Genomic DNA, 23,226 nt, shown 5'->3' with positions numbered 1-23,226 from the left:
AGCTGTTTTTTGATCCATGAGTTAGGTTAGAGGCATGTACTTATCTTTTGCTGACTAAGTGCTATTTCTTGCTGGTTCTGGAGGGTTGAACAGACTCTCCACTGCTCTGTCTCTCCCAACATGGAAAATGCATCCCAAGCACCACTGCTTGCCTCATTGCACATGCCAGCTGATCCAGCTTGCAGGGTGCTGGTTACTTCTAGGTCAGGTCTGGCAACTCATCATTGCTTCTGAACCATCTCTCTCTTTTCCTGCAAATTGGTCTGATTCCTCAATTTTGCCTTTGGTGTTCAGGGCTCCTAGATTGTCATATATAATAGATTCACTTGTTTTTTTTTCAGGTTTTTGTTGTAAGAGGGACCACAGGAAGCTTCTGAAGACTCTGCATCTTGGCCCCTCCTCAGCGAGGCTTGATAAGGTCCTTCAGAAGCTGATTTCTAGCAAGGTAATACAGACATCTGTAAATAAGCCAACACATCATTAAGAATAATGTAACCTAAGTTATCGGTGATTTGTTTCCAAATACGTACTCCCTGACTCTAAACGTAAGGTGCATAGACTCTGGGCCTGGTAGAGCCTAATAAATGCACTCCAAACAGGGTAGAAGTTGACTTATACCTAAAGCTACCTGATGACTCAGTTTTCCAGATATTTATTCAGATGAATATTGGCCTATCTACCATACTAGTGTTTACAAAACTTGAATATAATGAAGGAAAAAAGAGGTATATCCAAATAAGTAATTCTCGTACAACAAAAGATAGAGGTAATAGGACATGTGAAAGCTGGACAATGAATAAGGAAGATTGAAGAAGAATTGAGGACTGAATTATGCTGTTGCTGAAGAATATTGAACATGTCATGGACTGCCAGAAGAACGCACATATCTGTCTTGGAAAAGTACAGCCAGAATGCTCCTTTGAAGCAGGGGTGGCGAGACTTTGTCTCTCATAGTTTGGACATGTTTTCAGCAGGCAACAGTCCCTGGAGAAGGACATCATTCTTGTTAAAGTAGGGGGTCAGTGAGAAAGAGGAAGATTCTCTGTGAGATGGATTGACACTGTGGCTCTAACAATGGGCTGAAGCATAACAATGATTGTGAGAGTGGCACAGGGCGGGGCAGTGTTTCTTTCTGTTGTACATAATGTTGTCATGAGATGGAACTGACTCGATGGCACCTGACAGCAGTCACAACAAATAAGAGGGTTTCTAATGAGCTTGTTTTCTAGGACAATGTTTAGCTAATGTAGATAAGGTACATCTCTTCTTTACCCATGTGTACATAAACTAGAAGTTTGTGCAATCACATTGCCTTCCCTGTTCTATCAGGTGGCCAGTTCTGCATGAAGGATGCCTTGGAACAGAAAGAATGGAACTCAAGCTCTTGATATAGTACTTTTTTGGGGGGGAGAAGGGGAGTTGATTTGAGTAGTTAACAACTTTGGCAGTTTGCCACCTTGATCATTCTTTCCTACTCTATCTTCCATCAAGAAAGGCCCAGGAAGTTCATCTAAAGGGATGAAGATAGTTTAGAAGATACCCACTTTTACCAAGGGCTTGCACAGTCTTATCATCATGGGACCCTCACATATCTCTGTGAAGGTAATATTAGTGTGCACATTTGACAGAATGTCAAAAGAGAGAAGGAGACAGAATCTAGAGGAATAGAGAGACTTACACAGGCTCACCAAGTATTTAAACTGCAAAGGTGAGGCTGGACTGAGAACTGTTCCTTCTCAGTGCTGGGGGTTAGTTACTATGCCGCTCTCCTCCTCAGTAAGTAACAATATGATCAGAACCAGCTATGTTGCTGAGAGATAAGATGCAAATGTATAAAATGGGTCTATTGATTTAATTTTCTGTCTACACAAGTGTATAAAAAAATTGACTTAATTACTAGCCCTCCTCCTCCCTTCCCCTCAAGAAGATCAATGAGCAAATTTATCATTGACTTGAGCCAGTTGCTAGGCTTGGAGTGAGCAGTTTTCTCTTCCTGATGGTGTCCTCACTTCATTCTCTCATGGATAAGGCAGCCTTCATCTCTGCAGTCACCTCCCAATAAGACATGAAGGTTGGTTGCCTTAAGCACCACTGACCTTTTATTTCCTGAATTCCAGGAAGTGATGTCTGTGATGGTGATTTTCATTCTGCTGGAGTTCTGTTCTGTGTTTGCTACTGCGCTTTGATGGAAACAGGCTACTCTGACTTCCCAGGGATGAGTATGCTGGCTGACCTCCTTGATTTTGCCTGGTGTACCTCAACTTCTGGGCTGTGTTGAACTACGTCAACAAGAGTGGCAGAAGGAACCATTGTGTGGCCGTGAGATAACTTGGGAGGGGTTTTGATGACACCATGACTTTGTGCCTGTATTCAGGTCACTGGAACTGAGGTTGTCACCTTTCTAGTCAGAAACACTTTCTGCCACAGCCATAAACCTCTTGAACTGTCTTGATAAAGTGCATTCGCATATATGATTCAGTAAGTGTCCTATTCGGAGCCCTGTTGGTGCAATGGTTATGCACTCTGATGCTAACTGAAAGGCCAGTTGTTGGAACCCACCAGAGGATCCTGGGGAGAAAAGACCTGGTAATCTTCTACTGAAAAGATTACAGCCTAGGAAACACTGTGGAGCAGAACTACTATGTCCTATGGGGTTGCTGTGAGTGGGAGTCTACTCAATACCACAAAACAAGCGTCACATTCTCCAATTTTCATTCCTTATAATCATAAAATTCTTTTTCTCCTTAAAAGACATAAAAATATATTTTTGAATCAAATCCTGTGGGACATCCCCCTACCACAAACATGCTCTGAAGAAACTGGAATAAGTTGTTTTGATTTATCCAAAAATTTCTTATAGAAAAATGAGTGAATATTAGGCTGAGAAAGGCAAATTATTTGAAGAGCTTAGTAATGTGCTATATCAGTCTTGGAGTAACTAAGAGCTCTGTATACAAAGTTTGGAGTAAATAGCATCAAAACATTTGTATACATTAAACTGAATCTGAGTGAGGTCTGAAGAGCTACCACATATTGTTTCTTCTAGAATGTGCTTTTCCTGCCTTAGGGTGACAAGAGTAAATCTAAGATCCTCTCTAAAATGAATTTTGACCCTGGTTATGAAGATCTATTGGCTTCTTAGAAAAATTTGAGAATATTTGTCAGAAAATTGATCTTTATGATAATACATGAAATCCAACAATTATAAGAAAACAAAGTTTGAGTTCCCTGAAATGTAGGCAGTTTTTAAGGTAATGAACAGAAAAAAAAAAAAGAAATCATTTGTTTTGTTGTCATTGAATATGTGTGTTCAGTGGAGTTCTCTTGATTTTCCTGAAGTCTCCTTCATGTAAGGGTCAGAAATGTAAGTTATTATGTACTAGACTGGCCAAAAAGGAGTTCTTTTGGTGCAGTGGTTAAGGGCTTGACTGATAAAGGAAAGGTTGGTTGTTCAAACACACCCAACAACTCTGTAACCCAAAAGGAATAGGTCCTGCCTGGTGTGACCCCTGGAGTCAACTGAGAGGCACCAGGCCTTTGAGAAAGAAACAGTGGACTTTATTGGAAGCCGGTCAAGTGAGGAGCTTGGAGACTAAGTCTCAAATCAAGCTTCCTGAGGTTGGGGATTCTAGGGCAGTTATAGGGTTTGGGATAGGGACCTAAGTATAATTCATGAAATTTCTGGGAATAGGTGGTCAATTTCAGGAACCAATTAACACGTATGGGGGTGTAATATGACGGCTTGGGGGTATGACACATGAAAATTATCTAAGGCAAGATTTGAGGCTTATTGCTCATGTCCGAATGGGGGTTGGGGGGGATGGCGAGGAGCGAAGCAGCCTGGAGCAGAGAAGCAGCTAAGAAACTTTGTGGTGTTACACAGAAATGTCTTATCAGGAACTCACAGGTCTGGGGGTGGGGTGGTGGGAGGAGTGGGAACAGTTTAACCGTGTTGGTTATATTCCCTCCTCTGGTTTTCAGGGTCTTCAATCTTGAAGAGAGTTCTTTATGTATGTTGGCCCAGACCCCCAGAACTTTTCAGCTTGCTGACAGGTGCATTGTAGGATCTGAGGTTTGTTGAGGTTAAGGGGAACACCATCAGACGTCTGAAGCATCAGCAGGTTCACAGCTGCTAGGCGATTTTGAATGAACCTGGTAAGACAGTTTAAGAGGCAGCGAGAAAACAGACAGATTAGTAAAAGAATTATCAGTGGAGTAACAAAGAGCCAGAGCCAGTGGAAACTGGGAAGCAGGGAAGGTATCCATAACCACCAATCAGATGGAGTTTTTAGCTTCTGTAAAAAGAGAAGGAAGCACGCAATGATTGCCAAGACAGTAAAGGCAATGTAAACATCGAGAGCACAATCATGATGGAGGATCACCCGGTCGGAGGGCACAAGTTAGACATTTGCTCTGTTCTTCTTTTTAAACAGATATTTTAAGTCCTGCACAGGCTCAAAGGTCCAGTTGTTTTGCTGAGGTTCTTCTTGTTGCAGAGGATCTTCTGGGGACGGTGCAGGTTTGAGGTGAGCATGATGGACCCAAGCTCTGATGTTTTTGAGTTTAGCTGGTGAGTGGATGAAAAAAAGGACAACATGCAGTCCAGTCCTCTGGGGCTCAAGGAGCTCCGCTTTCCAGATTTTCAGCAGAACATGGTCACCAGGCTAGAGTGGGTGAAGCTGGGCATCAACAGATTATCTCTGAAGGCTGAGAGCATGCCTGTGAACAGAAGATAGGACACCAGACAGAGACAACCAATATTTTCAGAGAGTGAGTTCCCCAGTGACGGAAACCTGAGTACTGGTTGAAGGCAAGTAATTTTTAGGAAATAGTTTTCCATAAATAACTTTAAAAGGACTCAATTTGAGCCTACTTCTGGGGGCAATTCATACTCACGAGAAGGCTGGGGCAAAGCTTGGGTCTGGGTTATTTTTGTTTCTTGACGGATTTGGAAATTTGTTTTTTTGGCTTCTGATTTGTCTTTCAACTTTTCCAACTGATTGTGGTCTCCAGGCTGAGTGTAATTTCCAGTTGATTCTTAAAAGTTTAGAAAACTTTTGTGTAATTTGTGAGGTGAAGTGAGATCCATTGTCACTTCCGACCATTGTAGGCAGGCTGAACCCGGGAATGATTTTATTAAGGAGCTATTTTGTAACTTCTGATGTTTTCTTGGTTTTATAAGGGCCATACGTGAAAATCTATTGTTGCTTTCCATTCAGCTGTTTGTTTGAGATCTCTAATAGTGTTATTTGGGGCTGTTTTTAGAGGTTGTAGAGGGTTAAGTCTGGATTTGAAACGGGCTGACTGAACAAGTCCAGCTGACTAGAATAGACTTCAGTAGACTGGAGGCAGTCATGAGCCGGCTCACCTGCAGGGTTTGTTGGTAAGAGGCTGACTGGATTCAGGATAGAAGTTACCTTGAGTGTCACCTCTGGATTGTTCACGGTCTGGGCTTGGTAGCGAACCAGAGCCCGTCTTTCTACTCCAGTATGATGAGAGCTGCATAAGAAACAAACACAGTCACAGGCTGGCCTAAGGTAAACTTTTCAGTTTCAGCCAAAAGGAGGGCAGTCGTTGCTACCGCCCTAAGACAGGCCAGCCATCCCTGAGGGCCTGGATCTAGAAGTTTAGAAAAATATGCTACTGATCTTTTTCAAGGGCCCAGTTGTGGAGTTAAGACTTCTGCTGCAACTCCCCTGGTTTCATGTATGTACAGTTTGAAGGGCTTTCTGTGGTCTGGGATTCTGAGCACTGGAGCAGAGGCTAGCTTTTCCTTCATTTTCAGGAAGGCCTTGTTGGTGCCTGTCTGTCCATTCCAAAAGGGTCAGAGTCCTTTCCTCGGGTGGCTTCATGGGGAAAATTTGTTATTAACCTAAAGCTTGTGATCTAAATCTTACAAAAACCAGCCATACCTAGAAAGTCTCAAAGTTATCTCCCAATAATAGGGGTGGAGATCTGGAGGATCACTTGCTTGCACTCTGGCAGCAGGGCCCCTTGACCTTGAGAAATCTGGAAACCTAGGTAAGTTACCTTTTGTTGTGAGATCTGAGCCTTGGCAGCAGATACTCAATAACTGACCTGGGCTAGAAAGTTCAAAATCAGAATTTTGTTTTCATCTGAGTCCTCTTTGGTAGGACTGGCGACAAGGAGGTCATCTACATATTGAAGAAGGAGACACTGAACCATCTGTAGACTCTGGAGATATTTGCCAGGGCTGGTCCAAACAGGGCTGGGATGTTTTCCAATCCTTGCGGGTGAACAGTTCAGCAATATTACTCCCCTACCTCCCCAATAGGGTTCCTCCCATTCAAAGGCAAATATTTCCTGAGATTCAGGGGCTAAAGGAATGCAGAGGAAGGCATCCTTTAGATCTAGGACAGTCACCCAGGCATAGTCTGGAGACAGGGAGGTTAGGAGGGTATAAGTATTTGGAACTATACAGTGCAGGTCTTCGGTTACCTGATTGTGTGTAAGTCCTATACAAACCGACATTCTCCTGTTTTTGCTTCTTTACCAGGAGCACTGAAGTGTTGAAGGTGGATTTACATTGGCAGATGAGCCCTTATAGAAGTCTTTTTTATTACCCCAATTACTTGCATAGTTTGAGGAGAAAGTGATCCTTTCAGGCGATTCAAAGCAGAATAGGTTGCTTCTGTATCAACAAGAAAATCTACACGGTTATTTGCCTTCTTTAATGTAACCAGGGGTTCCGTGGATGAAACTTGGAGATGGGTGGATGTACACTGTCTTTGGTGCCAGTGTACCCTCCCTCATCACTCTTGGGTCACCAACAACGCATCACTGGATGTTCGTGGTTCAGCAAGACCGCTTTTGCCTCCCTGCCTTCCCCTCTGCTGCAGAGCCTGGAGGTTGGGGGTGGTTGTGGTGATGGTTGACCTTTCAAATGGATTCTCAATACCACTAAATTCCTCTGCTTGTATGAAAATCTTGGAGAGGGCATGGCACACAGAAATACTCAAGCACTGATATCCACAGAAATAACCACTATTATTTTGTATAAAACACTGCATGCATGGGCAGCCACTTCTTGCTCAGTAAATTTCACAATAGACAGAATTGTTGCAAAATGTTTCTAAGGAGCAGCTGGTGGATTTGAACAGTTGAACTTTTTGATTAACAGCTCAGTTCTTAACCACTATGTCACCAGAGCTCCAAAATCATATGAAGGACACAAAATCAGTTAGCACTTCCAACTTAAAAAAGGAAGTTGTTGTGCTTCTCAGAAATTCTCAGCTTTTGAGATTTAGAAAAACTGCTAGAAGAAGAGTGCAGACTTAAAGCTGAATGAGGTGTGGAGTTGGGAAGGGTGGTGGTATCTAGACAGAAGAACCCAGAAGCACTTGCTCAGAGCCTCTTCCAGCACTCATCACATACAGCAGACACTGCAGGCTTGAAGAATGGCAGGTCCAGGGACTTGCCTTCCCAGGCTTTTGGTCTTATGGTTTTCTCGTTGGTTGGTCCTAGGGTTCTTGAAGGGAGTGGAATGAGAGAGGATGAGGCCAGTTCTTGGCTTCTAGTTTGCCGTGGTTCAAGTGCCCCTTTACAGGTATGTTTGGGGTGTTTTGGGAACAGTCTTTACTGAAGAGGTTGGTGACAAGAGAAGGTTCATAGTGATGAGGGTCGGGGTGGGGTTGAGGAAGACACTGCAGTTGTGAATAGCCCATGTATGTCACAGAAAATGTGACAAGACTAGTGTTCAGGTTATTTCCTAATCTGGAAGAAATGTCTCTCATATCCATCCAATATGCTTTACTATTTTGGCAACCTTGATCGTTGAATACTGGGAAGCTGAAGTCTGAAGAGTAAATACAAATTTTTTTCCTTGGGGAATTTACTTGCCTAGGTAATTATCATACTGATTTCAGTGATGTAAAAGTCTGTTGTTGTTATTAGCTGCTGTCAAGTCACCTTTATTCATGGAGACCACATGTATATCATGGTATGAAGTCTCTTGTTTTTTTTGTGCCATTGAGCTGGTTCCAACTCACAAAGACCCCATGTGAGAGGAGAACTACCCCTTAGGGTTTCTTAGACTGTTATACGAACTCAAGGTCAGATATCTTTGGGTAGACAGAGCACTAGCTCTAAGTGACCAGAATCTGACCAATATTACCACAGATATATGTTGTTGTGGTTGTTAGGTGCCGTGGAGTCGGCTCCGTGGTACCCTATGTACCACAGAACAAAACACTACCTGCTTCTGCGCCATCCTCACAATCTTTGTTATGTTTAAGCCCATTGCTGCAGCCACTGTGTCTATTCATCTCATTGAAGGTTTTTCTCTTTTTGCTCACCTTCCACTTTACCAAGCATGCTTTCATTCTCCAGGGACTGATCCCTCCTGATAACATGTCCAAAGTAGTGACATGTAGTTTTCCCATCCTTACTTCTAAGGAGCATTCTGGCTGCACTTCTTCCAAGACAGATGTGTTCATTCTTCTGGCAGCCCATGGTATATTCAATATTCTTTACCAACTCCACAATTCAAGACGTCAATTCTTCTTCAGTTTTTCTTATTCATTGTTCAGCTTTTGCATGCATATGAGAAGACCGAAAAAACCTTGGCTGGGTTAGGCACACATTAGGCTTCAAAGTGACGTCTTTGCTTTTCAACACTTTAAAGAGATCTTTAGCAGCAGATTTACCAATGCAATACATCCTCTGAATTCTTGACTGCTTTCATGGGTGTTGATTGTGGATCCAAGTAAAATGAAATCCTTGACAACTCCAATCTCTTCTCTGTTTATCATGATGTTGCTTATTAGCCCAGTTGTGAGGATTTTTGTTTCTGAGGTATAATCCACACTAAAGGCTGTGGTCTTCGATCTTCATCCGTAAGGGCTTTAAGTCCTCTTCACTTTCAGCAAGCAAGGTTGTGTCATTTGCATAATGCAGGTTGTTAAGGGGCCTTCCTCCAATCCTGATGCCCAATTCTTCTTCGTAGAGTCCAGCTTCTATGAAGCTTCAGATTATTTGCTCAGTATACAGACTGAAAAAGTATGCAGAAAGGATATTACCCTGACACACACCTTTTCTGATTTTAAACCATGCAGTATCCTCCTGTTCTGTCGGAACGACTGCCTCTTGACCTATGTACAGGTTTCTCAGGAGCACAATGAAGTGTTTTGGAATCCCCATTCTTTGTAATGCTATTCCCAATTTGTTATGATCCACACAGTCGAATGCCATTGAATAGTTAGTAAAACATAGGTAAATATCTTTCTGGTATTCTCTGCATTCAGCCAGGATCAATGTGATATCCGTGGTTCTAAGAGCTCTTCTGAATCTGGCCTGACTTTCTAGCAGTTGTCTGTTGATATACTGCTGCAGCTGCTTTTGTATGATCTTCGGCAAAATATTACATGCTTGTGATATTAATGATATTTTTGATAATTTCAGCATTCAGTTGGATTGCATTTCATGGGAATAGGCATAAATCTGGATCTCTTCTAGTGAGTTGGCAGGTAGCTCCCTTCAAAGTTTCTTGGCATAGACAAATGATCACTTCCAATTCTGCATCCATTTGTTGAAACATGTCAATATCTATTCTTGGAGGCTTGTTTTTGCCAATACCTTCTGTGCAGCTTGGACTTCTTCCTTCAGTACCATTGGTTCCTGATCGTATGCTACCTCCTGAAATGTTTGAAGGTCAACTAATTCTTTTCGGTATAATGACTCTGTGTATTCCTTCCATTTTCTTTTGACGCTTCCTGCATCATTTAGTATTTTCCCCACAGAATACTTAGATATTGTAACTCGAGGCTTGAAGTTTTTCTTCAGTCCTTTCAGCTTGAGAAATGCCGAAGGTGTTCTTCCCTTTTGGTTTTCTAACTCCAGGCCTTTGCATATGTCATTGCAATACTTTACTTTGTCTTCTCTGGCCGCCCTTTGAAATCTTCTATTCAATCCTTTTACTTCATCGTTTTTTCCTTTTGCTTTAGCTACTCAATGTTCAAATGCAAGTTCCAGAGTCTCTTCTGACATCCATTTTTGTCTTTTCTTTCTTTCCTATCTTCTTAATTACCTCTTACTTTCTTCATTTATGATGTCCTTGATGTCATTCTACAACATTGTCTGGTCTTCAGTCATTAGTATTCAAGGCATCAAATCTATTCTTGAGATGATCTTCAAATTCAGGTGGCATATACTTAAGGTCATACTTTGGCTCTAGTGGAATTGTTCTAATTTTCTTCAGTTTCAACTTGAACTTGCATATGAGTAACAGATGGTCTGATCTGCAGTCAGCCCCTTGCCTCGTTCTGACTGATGATACTGAGCTTTTCCACTGTCTGTTTCCACAAGTGTAGTTGATTTGATTCTTGTGTATTCCACCTGGCCAGGTCCATGTATATAGTTGCTATTTATGTTGGTGAAAAAAGGTGTTAGCAGTGAAGAAGTCGTTGGTCTTGCAAAATTCTATCATGGGATCTCCAGCATCATTTCTATCACCAAGGCCATATTTTCCAACTACGGATGCTTCTTCTTTGTTTCCAACTTTCACATTCAAATCACCAGTAATTATCAATGCATCCTGTTGAATTTCAGACTGCAGAAGTTGGTAAAAATCTTCAGTTTCTTCATGTTTGGTGTTAGTTGTTGGTGTGTAAATTTGAATAATAGCCATATTAACTGGTTTTCCTTGTAGGTGTATGGCTATTATCCTATCACTGATAGCATTGTACTTCAGGATAGATCTTGAAATGTTCTTTTGATGATGAATGTAATGCCACTCCTCTTCAAGTTGTCATTCCTGGCATAGTAGGCCGTATGATTGTCTGATTCAAAATGACCAACACAAGTCCATTTCAGCTCACCAATGCCTAGGATATTGGTGCTTATGCATTCTATCTTATTTTTGATGACTTTCAATTTTCCTAGGTTCATACTTTGTACAGCCACATTCCAATTTTTAATGGACGTTTGCAGCTGTTTCTTCCCATTTTCAGTCGTGTCACCTCAGCAAATGAAGGTCCCAAAAGCTTGACTCCATCCATGTCATTAAGATCGACTCTACTTTGAGGAGACAGCCTTTCCTAGTTGTGTTTTGAGTGCCTTCCAAGCTGTGGGGCTCATCTTCTGGCACTGTATCAAAGAATGTTCTGCTACTGTTTATAAGATTTTCTCTGGCTAATTCTTTTCAGAAGAAGACCACTGGGTCCTTCTTCCTAGTCTGTTTAGTCTGGAAGCTCAGCTGAAACCTGTCTGCTTTTGGTGACCCTGTTTGTTTTTGAATACTGGTGGCATAGCTTCCAGCAACACAGCAACACTCAAGCCCCCGCAGTATGACAAACTGGAAGACATGTAGGGAACAGAAATATAGCAAGACCATAGAGCCATTTGGAAGCATTATTTGTATATAATATCACTGTCCTCGGCAAACTTTAAATTCTTATTGGTGAGACATTAAATGTAGAACAAGGCCAGCATGCATATTTAATAAGACAGGGACTATACTTCCTAAATCCTTGGTCTGAAGTTATGTCTGAGAGATTAATGTAGACATTCCTTTGCATTTGAGAGAAAAAAGTTCATATACAAAAATTTTGGCTTCTAGAGTATAAGAGAGAAATAACAGAGATTTCTTGAAGCACTGTCAATATCATAGATTGAGTAAACCATTTATGAGTAGTTGAGGAGGTGTGGAGTTGCATCTGAGAGAAGGCAGAGTGTATTTAATACCATCAGTGAATAAGAAGGACCAGATGCTGAGGTGGGTTTTTATTGCAGGGCAGCCATGGGAGAGGTAGAACATTCCAGGCAATAGGCTCAACATGTGCAAATGCCTCAATATAGGAAAAAGATTGCTGATTTGGAAGAACTGAAATGTGTCAAACATATCTGGAGCTTTGGAAATAAAAAGGAGAGAGATTCAATGTAAGTTTAGGGTAATAGATGTGGGCTAAGTAGCAGAGGTTCTCCTCTCAACAATCCTAAAAATTTTAAGTTTATACTAAGAGCAATAAATTGTCAATGGAGGATTAAAGAGTGTAACATTATTGTCAGAAGACTTGGTGGCACAGAAGTTAAGTACTTACCTGCTAACCGAAAGGTCGACAGTTTGAACCCATCAGCTGCTCTATGGAAGAAAGATGTGGCGGTCTACTTCCTTAATGATTACAGCATTGGAAACCCTGTGGGGGCAGTTCTACTTTGTCCAATAGAATCATTGTGAATCAGAATCAACTTGTGGCCACCAATTTTAACACATTGTCTTTGCTTTTTAAAACAATGACTCTGGCTACTGAGTGAGAATGAATTATCCATACAGGGCCATGAGTGGAAACACTACAACACTGGGAAACGAAGGATATATTCCTAAGAAGCAGGATGGCGGCTTGGTCTGGTTGGGTGGGAGAAGTGCACAGAATTGAAAACTGGTTGTGAGGTAGGATCAGAAGAACATGATTGATTGGACACAAAGGGTGAGTAACAGAAGGCATCAATGATGAACTCACAGGTTTTTAACATGAACGACTGAGTTAATTGTGGGTAAGAGAAGACACTTGGAGTATTCCGTTATAGTTCATGTTACATTTAGCACTTGCCACTCTATATTAGTGACAAATTACAGGGATCCGAAATAATCTCTATACACTTCTCATTGTGCTGCAATATTTTCTTTGAAAGAGAAAATTTGAGGAAGGGTAGATATTTTCTGTTCAGGTCTTCAAATATTGAAAGTGAAAGTTTATGCTCTCCCTCTCTGGGAGAAGTTGCTAAATAAAGATAAAATTATAAGCTTTATTATAATAACTTGAATTTAAGGCTAGAGAGTCAGCTTTCCCAGGTCAAAATGGATTAGAGTTTGTGGATTAGATTTAAGGGCAAAATTAAGGTCCTTACTTATTCTACTCTCCCCTGTAAAATCTAGATCCTGTATTCTGCCTGAGGGATGCTCAAATGTACAGTTCAGTCTGAATACACCTACTCGGCCACTACCGTTGTGTTGATTCCAACTCATAGGGACCATTTAGGACAGAGTAGAACTGCCCCATAGGGTTTCCAAGGCTTTACTCTTTACAAAAGCAGACTGCTACTTCATTCTCTCATGGAGCAGATGCTGGGTTTGAACCAAAGACAATTTGATTAGTGGCCAGTGCTTTATGCACTACTCCGCCAAGGCTTTTATATATACTTGCCTTAGGCTGGGTTCTCTAAAGAAGCAAAATCAGCAAAGCTTATAAAAATATACAGAGAGAGATTTATATCAAGGAAATGGCTCATGAAGTTGTAGAGCCCTTAATGTCCCAAGTCCATGGATCACGATAGAGACTTCTCTTGATTTATGTAGCTGCAGAGCTGGAAAACCCAAGATTGGCAGGTCGGGGAGTAGGGCCCTTGTTCACAGGCTGTGAATATTGATGAATCCCAAGATCAGCAGGCAAGACCGCAGATAAGCTGCTAGTTTAAGGCCCAAGAACCAAGGGTCAGACAAACAGGAGCCAGCTGCAGGATCCACAATGAGCAAAAGCCTTGAGCCCTGCCAGAACATCCACCCACACTCAATGCAGTACACACATCCAAGAAAACTGGCTTCAACTGATTGGTTATTCACAGCAGATGACATCGTGGGGGTGATCGCATATCAAATCTCAACAGGGAAGTAACTACAATGCCATACAACTGTCAAAACACTGAGAATCATGGCCCAGTGAGGTTAACACACAATTTTAAACATCACAGTACACCCTTTGTCAACTTGGCACTGGTACACATCTCCTTAAGCCATACATAATCTCTGAGTAAAGACACTCATAAAGCCATACTTGCACCTAACATGACACAACCAACCCACATAAAACCAAAAAAGTACTGGCACTGTTTACATCTTATATTTTACAAGTGAAGAAAACAAAAATATTTGATGCACACGTACAAAGCGAAGTGCTAATAACGACTATAATCCTTGTTTCTGCAACTGATCACATGGCTGTAACTGGTATTTAGAACTACCTTCTTCTACCACCCATTCTGTATTCCCTTTGCCCTCAGAAGCACCTCAGCTGGTTGCGGTTCTTTTCTTGGTGGAGTGACCCAAACCTTCATTCCTGAAGGGTCTGGGCCATTAGTAGTCATGTAGGAATTGGGTCACTGTAGTTTTCCATTGACTTTAATTACAGGGCATAGTAGTACTAAGAGATGCCCTAAGGAATCTCTTGCTTTCCAAACATATTCTTCTTTGCCTCCATTATGTAATATCAATCCAATTTCCTCTTGGTAATCAGGAGAAATCACACCAGCCAATATTGTAACTCGCTTCTTTGCCTGTTGCTCCAGAGGCTTAAGGAACCCAGAGTTTCATGGTGGCCTTCTTAGCTTCCAGGTCAATGAAATCAGTGATGTGTATCCAGGTGGGAGCATTCTTCTCTTTGGAACTGAGATCTTTAAACTTGCAGAGAATAAGGTCATGGGGGCAGGAAGCAAAAATCTTCTGAGTGGGTCACTAGGGGTCATAATTAATGGTGCCACTCCCATTTCCATGCCTTGTTTTCTGGACTTATGAATCCTGGGTATGGGAGAAACAGCACCATATATTGAATGCTGATTTAGAGCATGTACAGCCTCCTGGAGAACATTACCCTAATCCTGCAGGTATTGCTATGTAGCTGACACCATAATTGTGTCTTTAGAAGGCCATTCCATTGTTCTATCAAGGCTGGTGCTTCAGAATGATGGGGAATATGGTAAAACCAGTGAATTCCATGAGCATGGGCATACTACCACACTTCATTTGCGATGAAGTGAGTCCCTTGATCTGAGGCAATGCTGTGTGGGATACTAACACGTGGATAAAGCATTCTGTAAGTTCACAGATGGTAGTTTTGGCAGAAGTATTGCATGCAGGGAAGGCAAATCCATATTCAGAGTGAGTGTCTACTTCAGTAAAAACAAAACACTTCCCTTTCCATGATGGAAGTGGTTCAATGTAATCAACTTGCTACCAAGTTGCTGGTATCTCCAGGGATGGTGCCATATCGAGGACTCAGTGTTGGTCTCTGCTGCTGGAAGATTGGGCACTCAGCAGTGGCTGTAGTCCAGTTGGCCTTGGTGAGTGGAAGGCTGTGTTGCTGGGCCCATGCCTAATCTCCATCCATGGCACCACGGCCACTTTGTTCGTGAGCCCATTGAGCAATGATGGGAGTAGCTGGGGAAATACGATGAGTAGTTTCCACAGAATGTGTCATCTTTTCCACTTGATTGTTAAAATCCTCCTCTGCAGAGGTCGCGTTTTGGTGAGCATTCACATGAGACACAAATATCTTCACTTCTTTGGCCCATTCAGAGAGGTTTATCCACATACCTCTTCCCCATAAATCCTTGTCTCCTATTTTCTAATTATGTTCCTTACAAGTCCTTGATCATCCAGCCAAACCATTGCCCACAGCCCATGAATCCGTGTACAATCACACATAGTCCTGTCTCTCCTTCCAAGATAAGTGAACAACCAGGTACACTGCTTGAAGTCCTGCCCATTAGGAGGATTTCCCTTCACCACTCTCCTTCAGGGAGGTCCGAGAAAGGGGCTGTGATACTACTGCTGTCCACTTTCCAGTGGTGCCTGCATATTGCCCTGAACCATCTGTAAAACCAGGCACAAATTTTCTCTTCTTCAGTCAACTGATCACAAGGAAATCCCCATGAGGCCATAGGTGCAGACTGGAAGATGGAAGGCAATATGACAGGAATGGAGATCATGTACATTAGAGCCACTTCCTCATGTAACTTACTTGTGCCTTCAGGTCCTGCTCAGGTACGATCTTGTATATACCACTTCCATTTAATGATGTAGTGCTGCTGTGTATGTCCAACTTTATGGCTCTGTGGGTCAGACAACATCCAGTTCATGCTGGGCAGCTCATGCCACATGATGACTTGGTGTCCCATGGTTAAGTGTTCAGTCTCTACTAAGGCCCAGTAACAAGCCAAAAGCTGTTTCTCAAAAGAAGAGTAGTTATCTGCAGAGGATGGCAGCGTTCTGCTCCAAAATCCTAAGGGTCTGCACTGTGATTCACCGACAGGTGCATGCCAAAGACTCCAAACATCATCTCTACCTGCCACAGGCATTTCAAACACCATTGGATCAGGTGGATCATATGGCCCAATTGGCAAAGTAGCTTGCATGGCAGCCTGAACCTGTTGTAGAACCTTCACTCATTCTGGGCCCCACTGAAAACTAGCTGCTTTTTGAGTCACTTGATAAGTAGGCCAAAGTAGCACACCCAAATGAGAAATATGTTGCCTCCAAAATCCAAAGAGTCCCATTAGGTTCGTACCTCCTTTTTAGTTGTGGGAGGAGCCAGATGCAATAATTTTTTCTTCACTTTAGAAGGAATATCTTGATATTTCCCACACAACTGGACCCCTGGAAATTTCATTGAGGTGGAAGGTGCCTGAATTTTTTTTTGGATTAATTTCCTACGCTCAAAAAAAAAAAAAAAAAAAAAAATTTTTTTTTTTGTTTTTTTGTTTAGCACACAAATGTTTTACCAATAAGTCCAGAGTCATTGACACTTCTTCCTTACTAGGTCCAATCAGCATAATGTCACCAATGTAATGGACCAGTGTGAAGTCTTGTGGAAGGGAAAGGGAATCAAGTTCCCTGCAAACTAAATTGTGACATAGGGCTGGAGAGCTGATGTTGCCTTGAGGCAGGCAACTGAAGATGTATTGCTGGTCTTGTCGGCTGAAGGCAAGCTGCTTCTGATGGTCCTTTAAAACAGATATGGAGAAGAAAGCATTAGGCAGCCATACCAATAGCTTCATGCCAGGTACCAGGAGATGTATTAATTTGCTCAAGCAATGAGACTACATCTGGAATAGCAGCTGCATTTTGAGTCACCACCTGGTTAACTTTTGATAACCCACTGTCATTCTCCAAGAGCCATCTGTTTTTTGCACAGGCCAAATTGGTGAGTTGAATGGAGATGTGGTGGGAATCACCACTACTGTATCCTTCAAGTCCTTGATGGTGGCAGTAATATCTGCAGTCCCTCCATGAATGTAGTATTGCTTTTAGCTTATTATTTTCCTAGGTAGGGATAGTTCTAATGGTTTCCAATTGGCTTTTCCTAACATGAGTCCCTACTCCATTTGTGAGGGATCCACTGTGGGGGTTCTTCCAGTTGCTGAGTATATCTATTCCAATTATGCATTCTGGAATTGGGGAAATCACTAAAGGATGGGTTCAGGGACCCACTGGACCCACTATGAGATGGAAATGAGCAAAGATTCCATTAGTAACCTGGCCTCCATATGCTCCCACTCTGACTGGTGGGCCACAGTGACAGTCTCCTGGAATTAGCGTCAGTTCAGAGCCAGTATCCAGTAATCCCTGAAAAGTCTGATTATTTGCTTTTTCCCAGTAAACAGTCAGTCTCATAAAGGCTGCAGATCTCTTTGGGGAAGGCTGGAAGAGAGATTAACAGTATAAATTTTGGCAATGTATTGGAGTCCTTCCTCAAGGGGACCTGGTCTCTCCTACATTCAAGGGGTTTTTGGTCTTTATACTCACTTAAGTCTGGGAATTGATTGAGGGGCCATGACTCTCTATTCTGGCAATATGAGTTAGACTGCTGTTCACTGACCTAGAATTCATCCATTTTACAAATCAAGGAAATATTTAGTAGCGTTCCTCTGTATTTCACTCCTAGGGACACCATGACTAAGTAGCCAACACCATAAGTCATAAAAGTCAGACTATCCTGATTACTGCTTTGATGCAGCTGTGCATTATGCTCACCTTGTCTTTGGGGATTGAGTGCCACCACTTGGCCCCTACCACCATAGGCTCCAATCAGTCCCATTGTAGTTAGATGTCTTAATTCAGTTAGGACAGTTCCCTCTGTCAAATCTGACTTACATAAAACAGCAATCACAGTACTCTTCAAAGATGCTGGGGCTCCCTTCAAAAATTTGTTCTCACAGTTGTTTTAAAGGGGGTGTCCTCTGGCAGTCTTTGTGTGGTCTGTAGGTCTAACCTGATAAATCCACTATAGCGTGCCAATTTCCCTAAGCCTTTGGATACTTTCTTCTACAGTATACCAAGGCAGGTCTGGTACTCCAGCTTGGTTCAGTATAGGCTATCATGTGATCCATGCTTCAGCAACACAAAGGTGATGGTTAAGTTTGTGTGTCAACTTGGCTGGGCCATGATTCTCAGTGGTTTGATAGTTGTATGATGTTGTGATCACTTCCGTGATGAGATGTGACATTATGTGATCACCTCCATGATGGAATCTGCTGTGGGTAGCTAGACAGTAAAAAAAAAAAAAAATTTTTTTTTTTTTTTTTTTTTATAGAAAAGGTATTTCCTTGGGCGTGTGGCTTGCATTGAATATAAGTGGATTTTCTGGCAAAGCTTGTGGGTTTTTGCTCTTTCTGGACCCTGCAGCTGGTTCCTGTTCATCTGACCCCTGATTCTTGGGACTGGAGATAGTAGTTTACCTGCAGTCTTGCCTACCCATCTTGGGATTCATCGACTTTTGCAGCCTGTGAACAAGAGACCTACTCTCTGAGTTGCTGATCTTGCCCACCGCTGTGGCTACGTGAGTCAGGAGAAACCTCTACCCTGACCCATAGACTTGGGGCATTACAGCCTCTGCAACTGTGTGAGCCATTTTCTTGATATAAATCTCTCTCTCTATATATATTTGTATGCTTTTCTGGTTTTGCTTCTCTAGAGAACCCAGCCTTGGGTTCTCTAAAAACCAGTCGTTTTTTGACCGGTTTTCAGAGAATCCAGCCTAAGACACTAACCAAATCAACTATTAGATTCTTTCCTAACTTCTTGAGCTAAAACACTGAATGAAGAATCTGTGCTTAGTGAGCCCATATCAATAAACTCAGACTGATCCATGTTTATGTTCCTTACACCATTATCCCACACCCTTAATAGCCATTCCCAAACATATTCCTCAGGTTCCTGTTTGTACATATTAGAAAAGTCAAGCGGTTCTTTCAAAGTGTAGCATACCTCCTCGTAGTTTACACTTGGTACTTCAACTTTTGGGTTTCACTGAGACTTGTCTTGTTATAGGTCTAGAAGACAAAATTGGTGGGGAAAATGTTTTGAGAACATTCAGCATTGTCTTGTAAAGAATCTACCTCAGGTGCTATCCTATAAAAAGGCCCTCTAGATGCAGCTAGGTTAATCTCATTAGATGGGGCTGGAGGGGCTAATGGTTCTGTTGGTAGGAGTGATACAACAGAATTTGGGGGATCAGTGTTTCTGGCTTCCTGATTATCTGCCCATATGACCCCATCTCAGGTTTCAGGATCCAGTTTATTCCCAATCAATGCCCTGAACTTAACTTCAGAGACCTCTCAAGGTTGGCAATTGAGTTGGCGTTATAATTCAGCCACTCTTACAATAAAACTCTGGCTTCAGTTTTTGGCAATATCAGCTCTGTTACTACAAGAAATAAGGCTTTTTTTCAAGGCATAAATGAAAACTTTGAAGTCGTTTCTGCGGCGCTTGATCTTTGACTCTAAAGCCCTGAGTCATCTCTTTCTTTCACCAGTTTTGTCTAGCGAAAGTAGGACCAACCAACCAGCTCCCTTATACTTCTCATTATGAAAAAATTGTAGAAAGGTGTCATACATGCAATCACCCACAGTCTCTCCTTTCACCAATACCTGATCTATTGGTGATGATATTTTGTGTATTTGAATTGCCACCTCATGCCATGGATTAGCAGTGCCATCTTTATACTGGAAGTAGAGGCATCAATACCTTTAAGATTAACCAGACTTGAGAGCCAATTTAGAAAATTCCTCTTTACAGTTTTGTTTCTCTGGAACCACCCCTGGTACCAAATGTCTTAGGCTGGGCTCTGTAGAGAAGCAAAACCAATAAAGTGTATAAATATATAGAAGGAGAAATTTATATCAAGGATATGGCTCACATGGTTGTACAGGCTGTAATGTCCCAAGTCTGTGGGTCAGGATAGAGGCTTCTCCTGATTCACATAGCCACAGGGCCTGGCAAACCCAAGATCGGCAGGCCAGGGAGCAAGGCTCTTGATCACAGGCTGTGAAGATCAATGAATCCCAAGATAGGTAGGCAAGACCACAGGTAAGCTGCTAGTTCATGTCCCAGGAACCAGAGGTCAGATGAACAGAAGCCAGCTGCAGGATCCAGAACAAGCAAAAGCTCCTGAGCCCTGCCAGAAAGTCTGCCTACACTCAGTGCAGCCCATGTGCTCAAGGAAACTCCCTTCGACTGATTAGCTACTCACAGCAGATCCCATAATGGGGGTGATCGCATATCAAATCTCAAGAGGGAAGTGGCCGCAACATCACATGACTACCAAACACTAAGACTCATGGTCCAGCCAATTTGACACACAATCCTGACCATCATACTACTCAACAGCATTTTATATGTAACCTACTTTACAAATTCGTTTAACATTAAAGCAGAGTCTGCAACAGAAAGAAGAGCACCTCCTGGCCAACCTTTGCCTAGTCCTTTTTTGTGGTGCAACGAGTAGCTTTTCTGTGGCCTTTCTAGCCATGGTCTTGTAAATCCTACCCAAGTGATTGGGTGGGACTGTGCAAATAAGTGTGGCCCACCAAGGGGACTGGTCGGTTTTGTCTTAAAAGAAAGCCAGTTCCAGAGAAGAGAGAAGATCTCACCATTGCAAAGAAGAACATCCAGGAACCAGTACATTTTTGAACCCGGGATCCCTGCACTGAGAAGTTCATTGAACTGAGAGACTCAGAGAGACAGAGAGAGCTGTAACACTGAAGGCAGAGAGAAGCTATGACAGAGACCTGGCAGCAGAGATTCAGCAGTACAGACTCAGCAGCAGGAGACAGTGTGGTGGCATCTTAGCCAATGGAGAAAGCGGAGTGCTTTTGGGAAGAGGCTAAGGGCCAAGGAGAGGCATGCCTGTGAGCATGCCTGGGAGGAGGCTGTCCTGATGGAAGAACTGTATCCTGAGTGTTCCCGAGCCCGAGTTGTAACTGTTACTTCCCTAATAAACTCCATAATTGTTAGTATTATTTGTGAGCTCCATCTGGCCATTGCAATGAATTACTGACTCCAGCAGAGAAGTAGAGAGTGCTGTGGGAGGGACAGTTGGTGTCAGAATTGGTAAAGATGGCTGATAGAGGAGGCATGTCTAACCTCTGTCTCATGGGAATCAGCCTGGGCCTGTTGATCTTGAATCTCCTTCAATCTTGTGAAGTTAGAGGAGGTCAGATACCACCCCTTTGTCATTTGTACATGTTCCTAGTTTATTACATGAGAGCAGGAAGCAAAGGACAACCCCGACTCTTCTGAAAAATCTTTGAAACAAACTGGAAAAGATGGAGAGGCACAAATACTAACCTCAAGGCAAAATGAATATCATGCTCTTAAGAATTATGTAATCCCCCCCTCCCTCCCTCCTCAGAAAAGAGCAAATCAGGGATGTGAAAGTAAATTCTCTCTTTAACACATTATGAAATGTCCTAACAGCTATTAAAGCTTATTGAAGGAACGTAGACCAAAGATTGTCTTATGGAGGAGGCTGCCTCAAAGTGCCCCTCTCCTGTCATTTCCAGGACCTCATTCTGAACTATGTTTCTTATTGTAGAACCTTTTCTGCTGCCATGACAATCCTGCCGGAATCACAATATACCTCACCAGAGGCTGAGTCTGGTGTATTTCAGGGGAAAGAGCGTGATTTACACTCCTTTTTGCAGAAATGGATGACAAGGACATCCTTGAGGATGCGTCTTGAGGTTCTCGGGGTGAGTCAAGTGCAGATCTGGGAGAAGGCTAATGATGTTGTAAACTCAAAACTGATAAGATCTAATGACAAATATCTCTTCTACAAGACTCATATCAACTGATCTTTGGGACAGCAGTATTTGATGCTCAGGCCCTATCTCTTGAAAAAAAAAAAGGCAGAATATTCTATCACATCATGTTTCTAATCCATGTGGGTCATCCATGACAAATACATTTAACTTCTGCATGGATGAACAGCAAAAGAAAAGGCCATGTGTGAACTAGATGGTGTCCTCTCCACAGGCCTTCCTGATACCTGATGGCTACCTATTGGTGGTATCTCTCTCTGGGTCACTGTCTCAGCCAGTCCTGCTCTGCAGGTGATGAAAACTCTTCAATGCTCCATGCATTTCCCCTCTGGAGTCTTAGGTCTATTTCCCTGAAAGAAATAAAGGGTATAAAGAAAGACAGGTTAATGCTAGTGGAAGGAGAATGAATATAAAAGTCTACCTGTAGCTCTGGCTTCAAAGCACTTGGATGAAGCCATTGTGGACACTTTGAATCCTTTTTAATGTCATGGCACGATTATACTCAAACTCCCCTAATTTTTGACCTGTATCCTCAAAGTCATGGCCTCAGGTCCTAGATCCTAAGAACATGACATATTTGCTCTTTTCTTCTTGTACCCTATATGGACTCTCCTTCCTTTAGGTCACTTATCCTTGCTAGAAGACTTTTTTCTAACTGCTGATTCTCCACTGTCTGAGCATGTGACAAAGGAGAGCAACAGTTGTCAGAGGAGTACCTATGACATCTTGGGTTGTCATTGTGGGTACCAGTACAGTGTCTCTGAGCATGTCCTGGCACATTCTTTTTTTTCTTTGAAATTCCGGGTTAAGTAATAGATATCCTAAGAGATAATTCTGGTAAGTTACTATATTCACAATTCTTTATATGGAAAAAAATTCACAAGAGAATATCAAGAAGCACATCTGACTATTCCAAACGATTGAGAAGGAAAGTAACTCAATGGTTGGAGAAATGTTGGCTTGAGCATGATTCCTGTGATGGGTAATTGGTTTTTACTTTTGTTATCATTTCTAGGTTGTCCTAATCCTGACTGCCTTGATAATCCTCAGCTTGGGAATAATAATGCTATGTGTCTTCTTGCTATTTCATGAGCCAGCACCCACTTCTGTATATACAGGTTACCCAATATGGGGGTCAATAATGGTGAGTAGAGTACCTTGGACATAACTGGAGAAAGTGTTCTTCTTCTACCTTGTATTTCTATAACCTTGAGAAATATATCTAATCTCCCTCTCAGTTTTTTTCATATTTAATGTGGGAGTAATCATATAAAAGACATAGGAAATTAGGCAAATTACATATTTAATATATATCAGTTATAAACATGTAACCAAAGACACAAACTAGAATGGGTTATATATTGAAAGCACTGATTATTTCAAAATGAGAAGGTCAGG

The 23,226-nt window shown here is 42.1% G+C and overlaps 1 protein-coding gene across 9 annotated transcripts in view; it reads left to right on the top strand.

The window, feature by feature from the left end:
* Nucleotides 1-4,444: 4,444 nt before the first annotated feature.
* The window catches only part of LOC126080896 (membrane-spanning 4-domains subfamily A member 4A-like), a 382,640-nt gene continuing 363,858 nt past the window's right edge, over nucleotides 4,445-23,226 (top strand). For 6 of the 9 annotated variants that reach the window (XM_049892105.1, XM_049892108.1, XM_049892109.1 and 3 more), the window contains exons 1-3: nucleotides 5,956-6,021; nucleotides 21,603-21,759; nucleotides 22,844-22,972. In XM_049892105.1, coding sequence (XP_049748062.1) covers nucleotides 21,619-21,759; nucleotides 22,844-22,972 — 270 coding nt within the window. In that variant the 5' untranslated portion in view covers nucleotides 5,956-6,021; nucleotides 21,603-21,618. Of the gene's footprint in view, nucleotides 4,527-4,731; nucleotides 4,811-5,955; nucleotides 6,022-7,488; nucleotides 7,568-21,602; nucleotides 21,760-22,843; nucleotides 22,973-23,226 lie in introns of those variants that run through there. The other 3 variants (XM_049892104.1, XM_049892102.1, XM_049892103.1) reach the window with 3 other exon arrangements.

This window comes from Elephas maximus, chromosome 7, assembly GCF_024166365.1.
Source record: "Elephas maximus indicus isolate mEleMax1 chromosome 7, mEleMax1 primary haplotype, whole genome shotgun sequence".
NCBI lineage: Eukaryota > Metazoa > Chordata > Mammalia > Proboscidea > Elephantidae > Elephas > Elephas maximus.
Note: the sequence above shows the minus strand (reverse complement) of the source record. Positions and strands in the feature narration are given on the sequence as shown.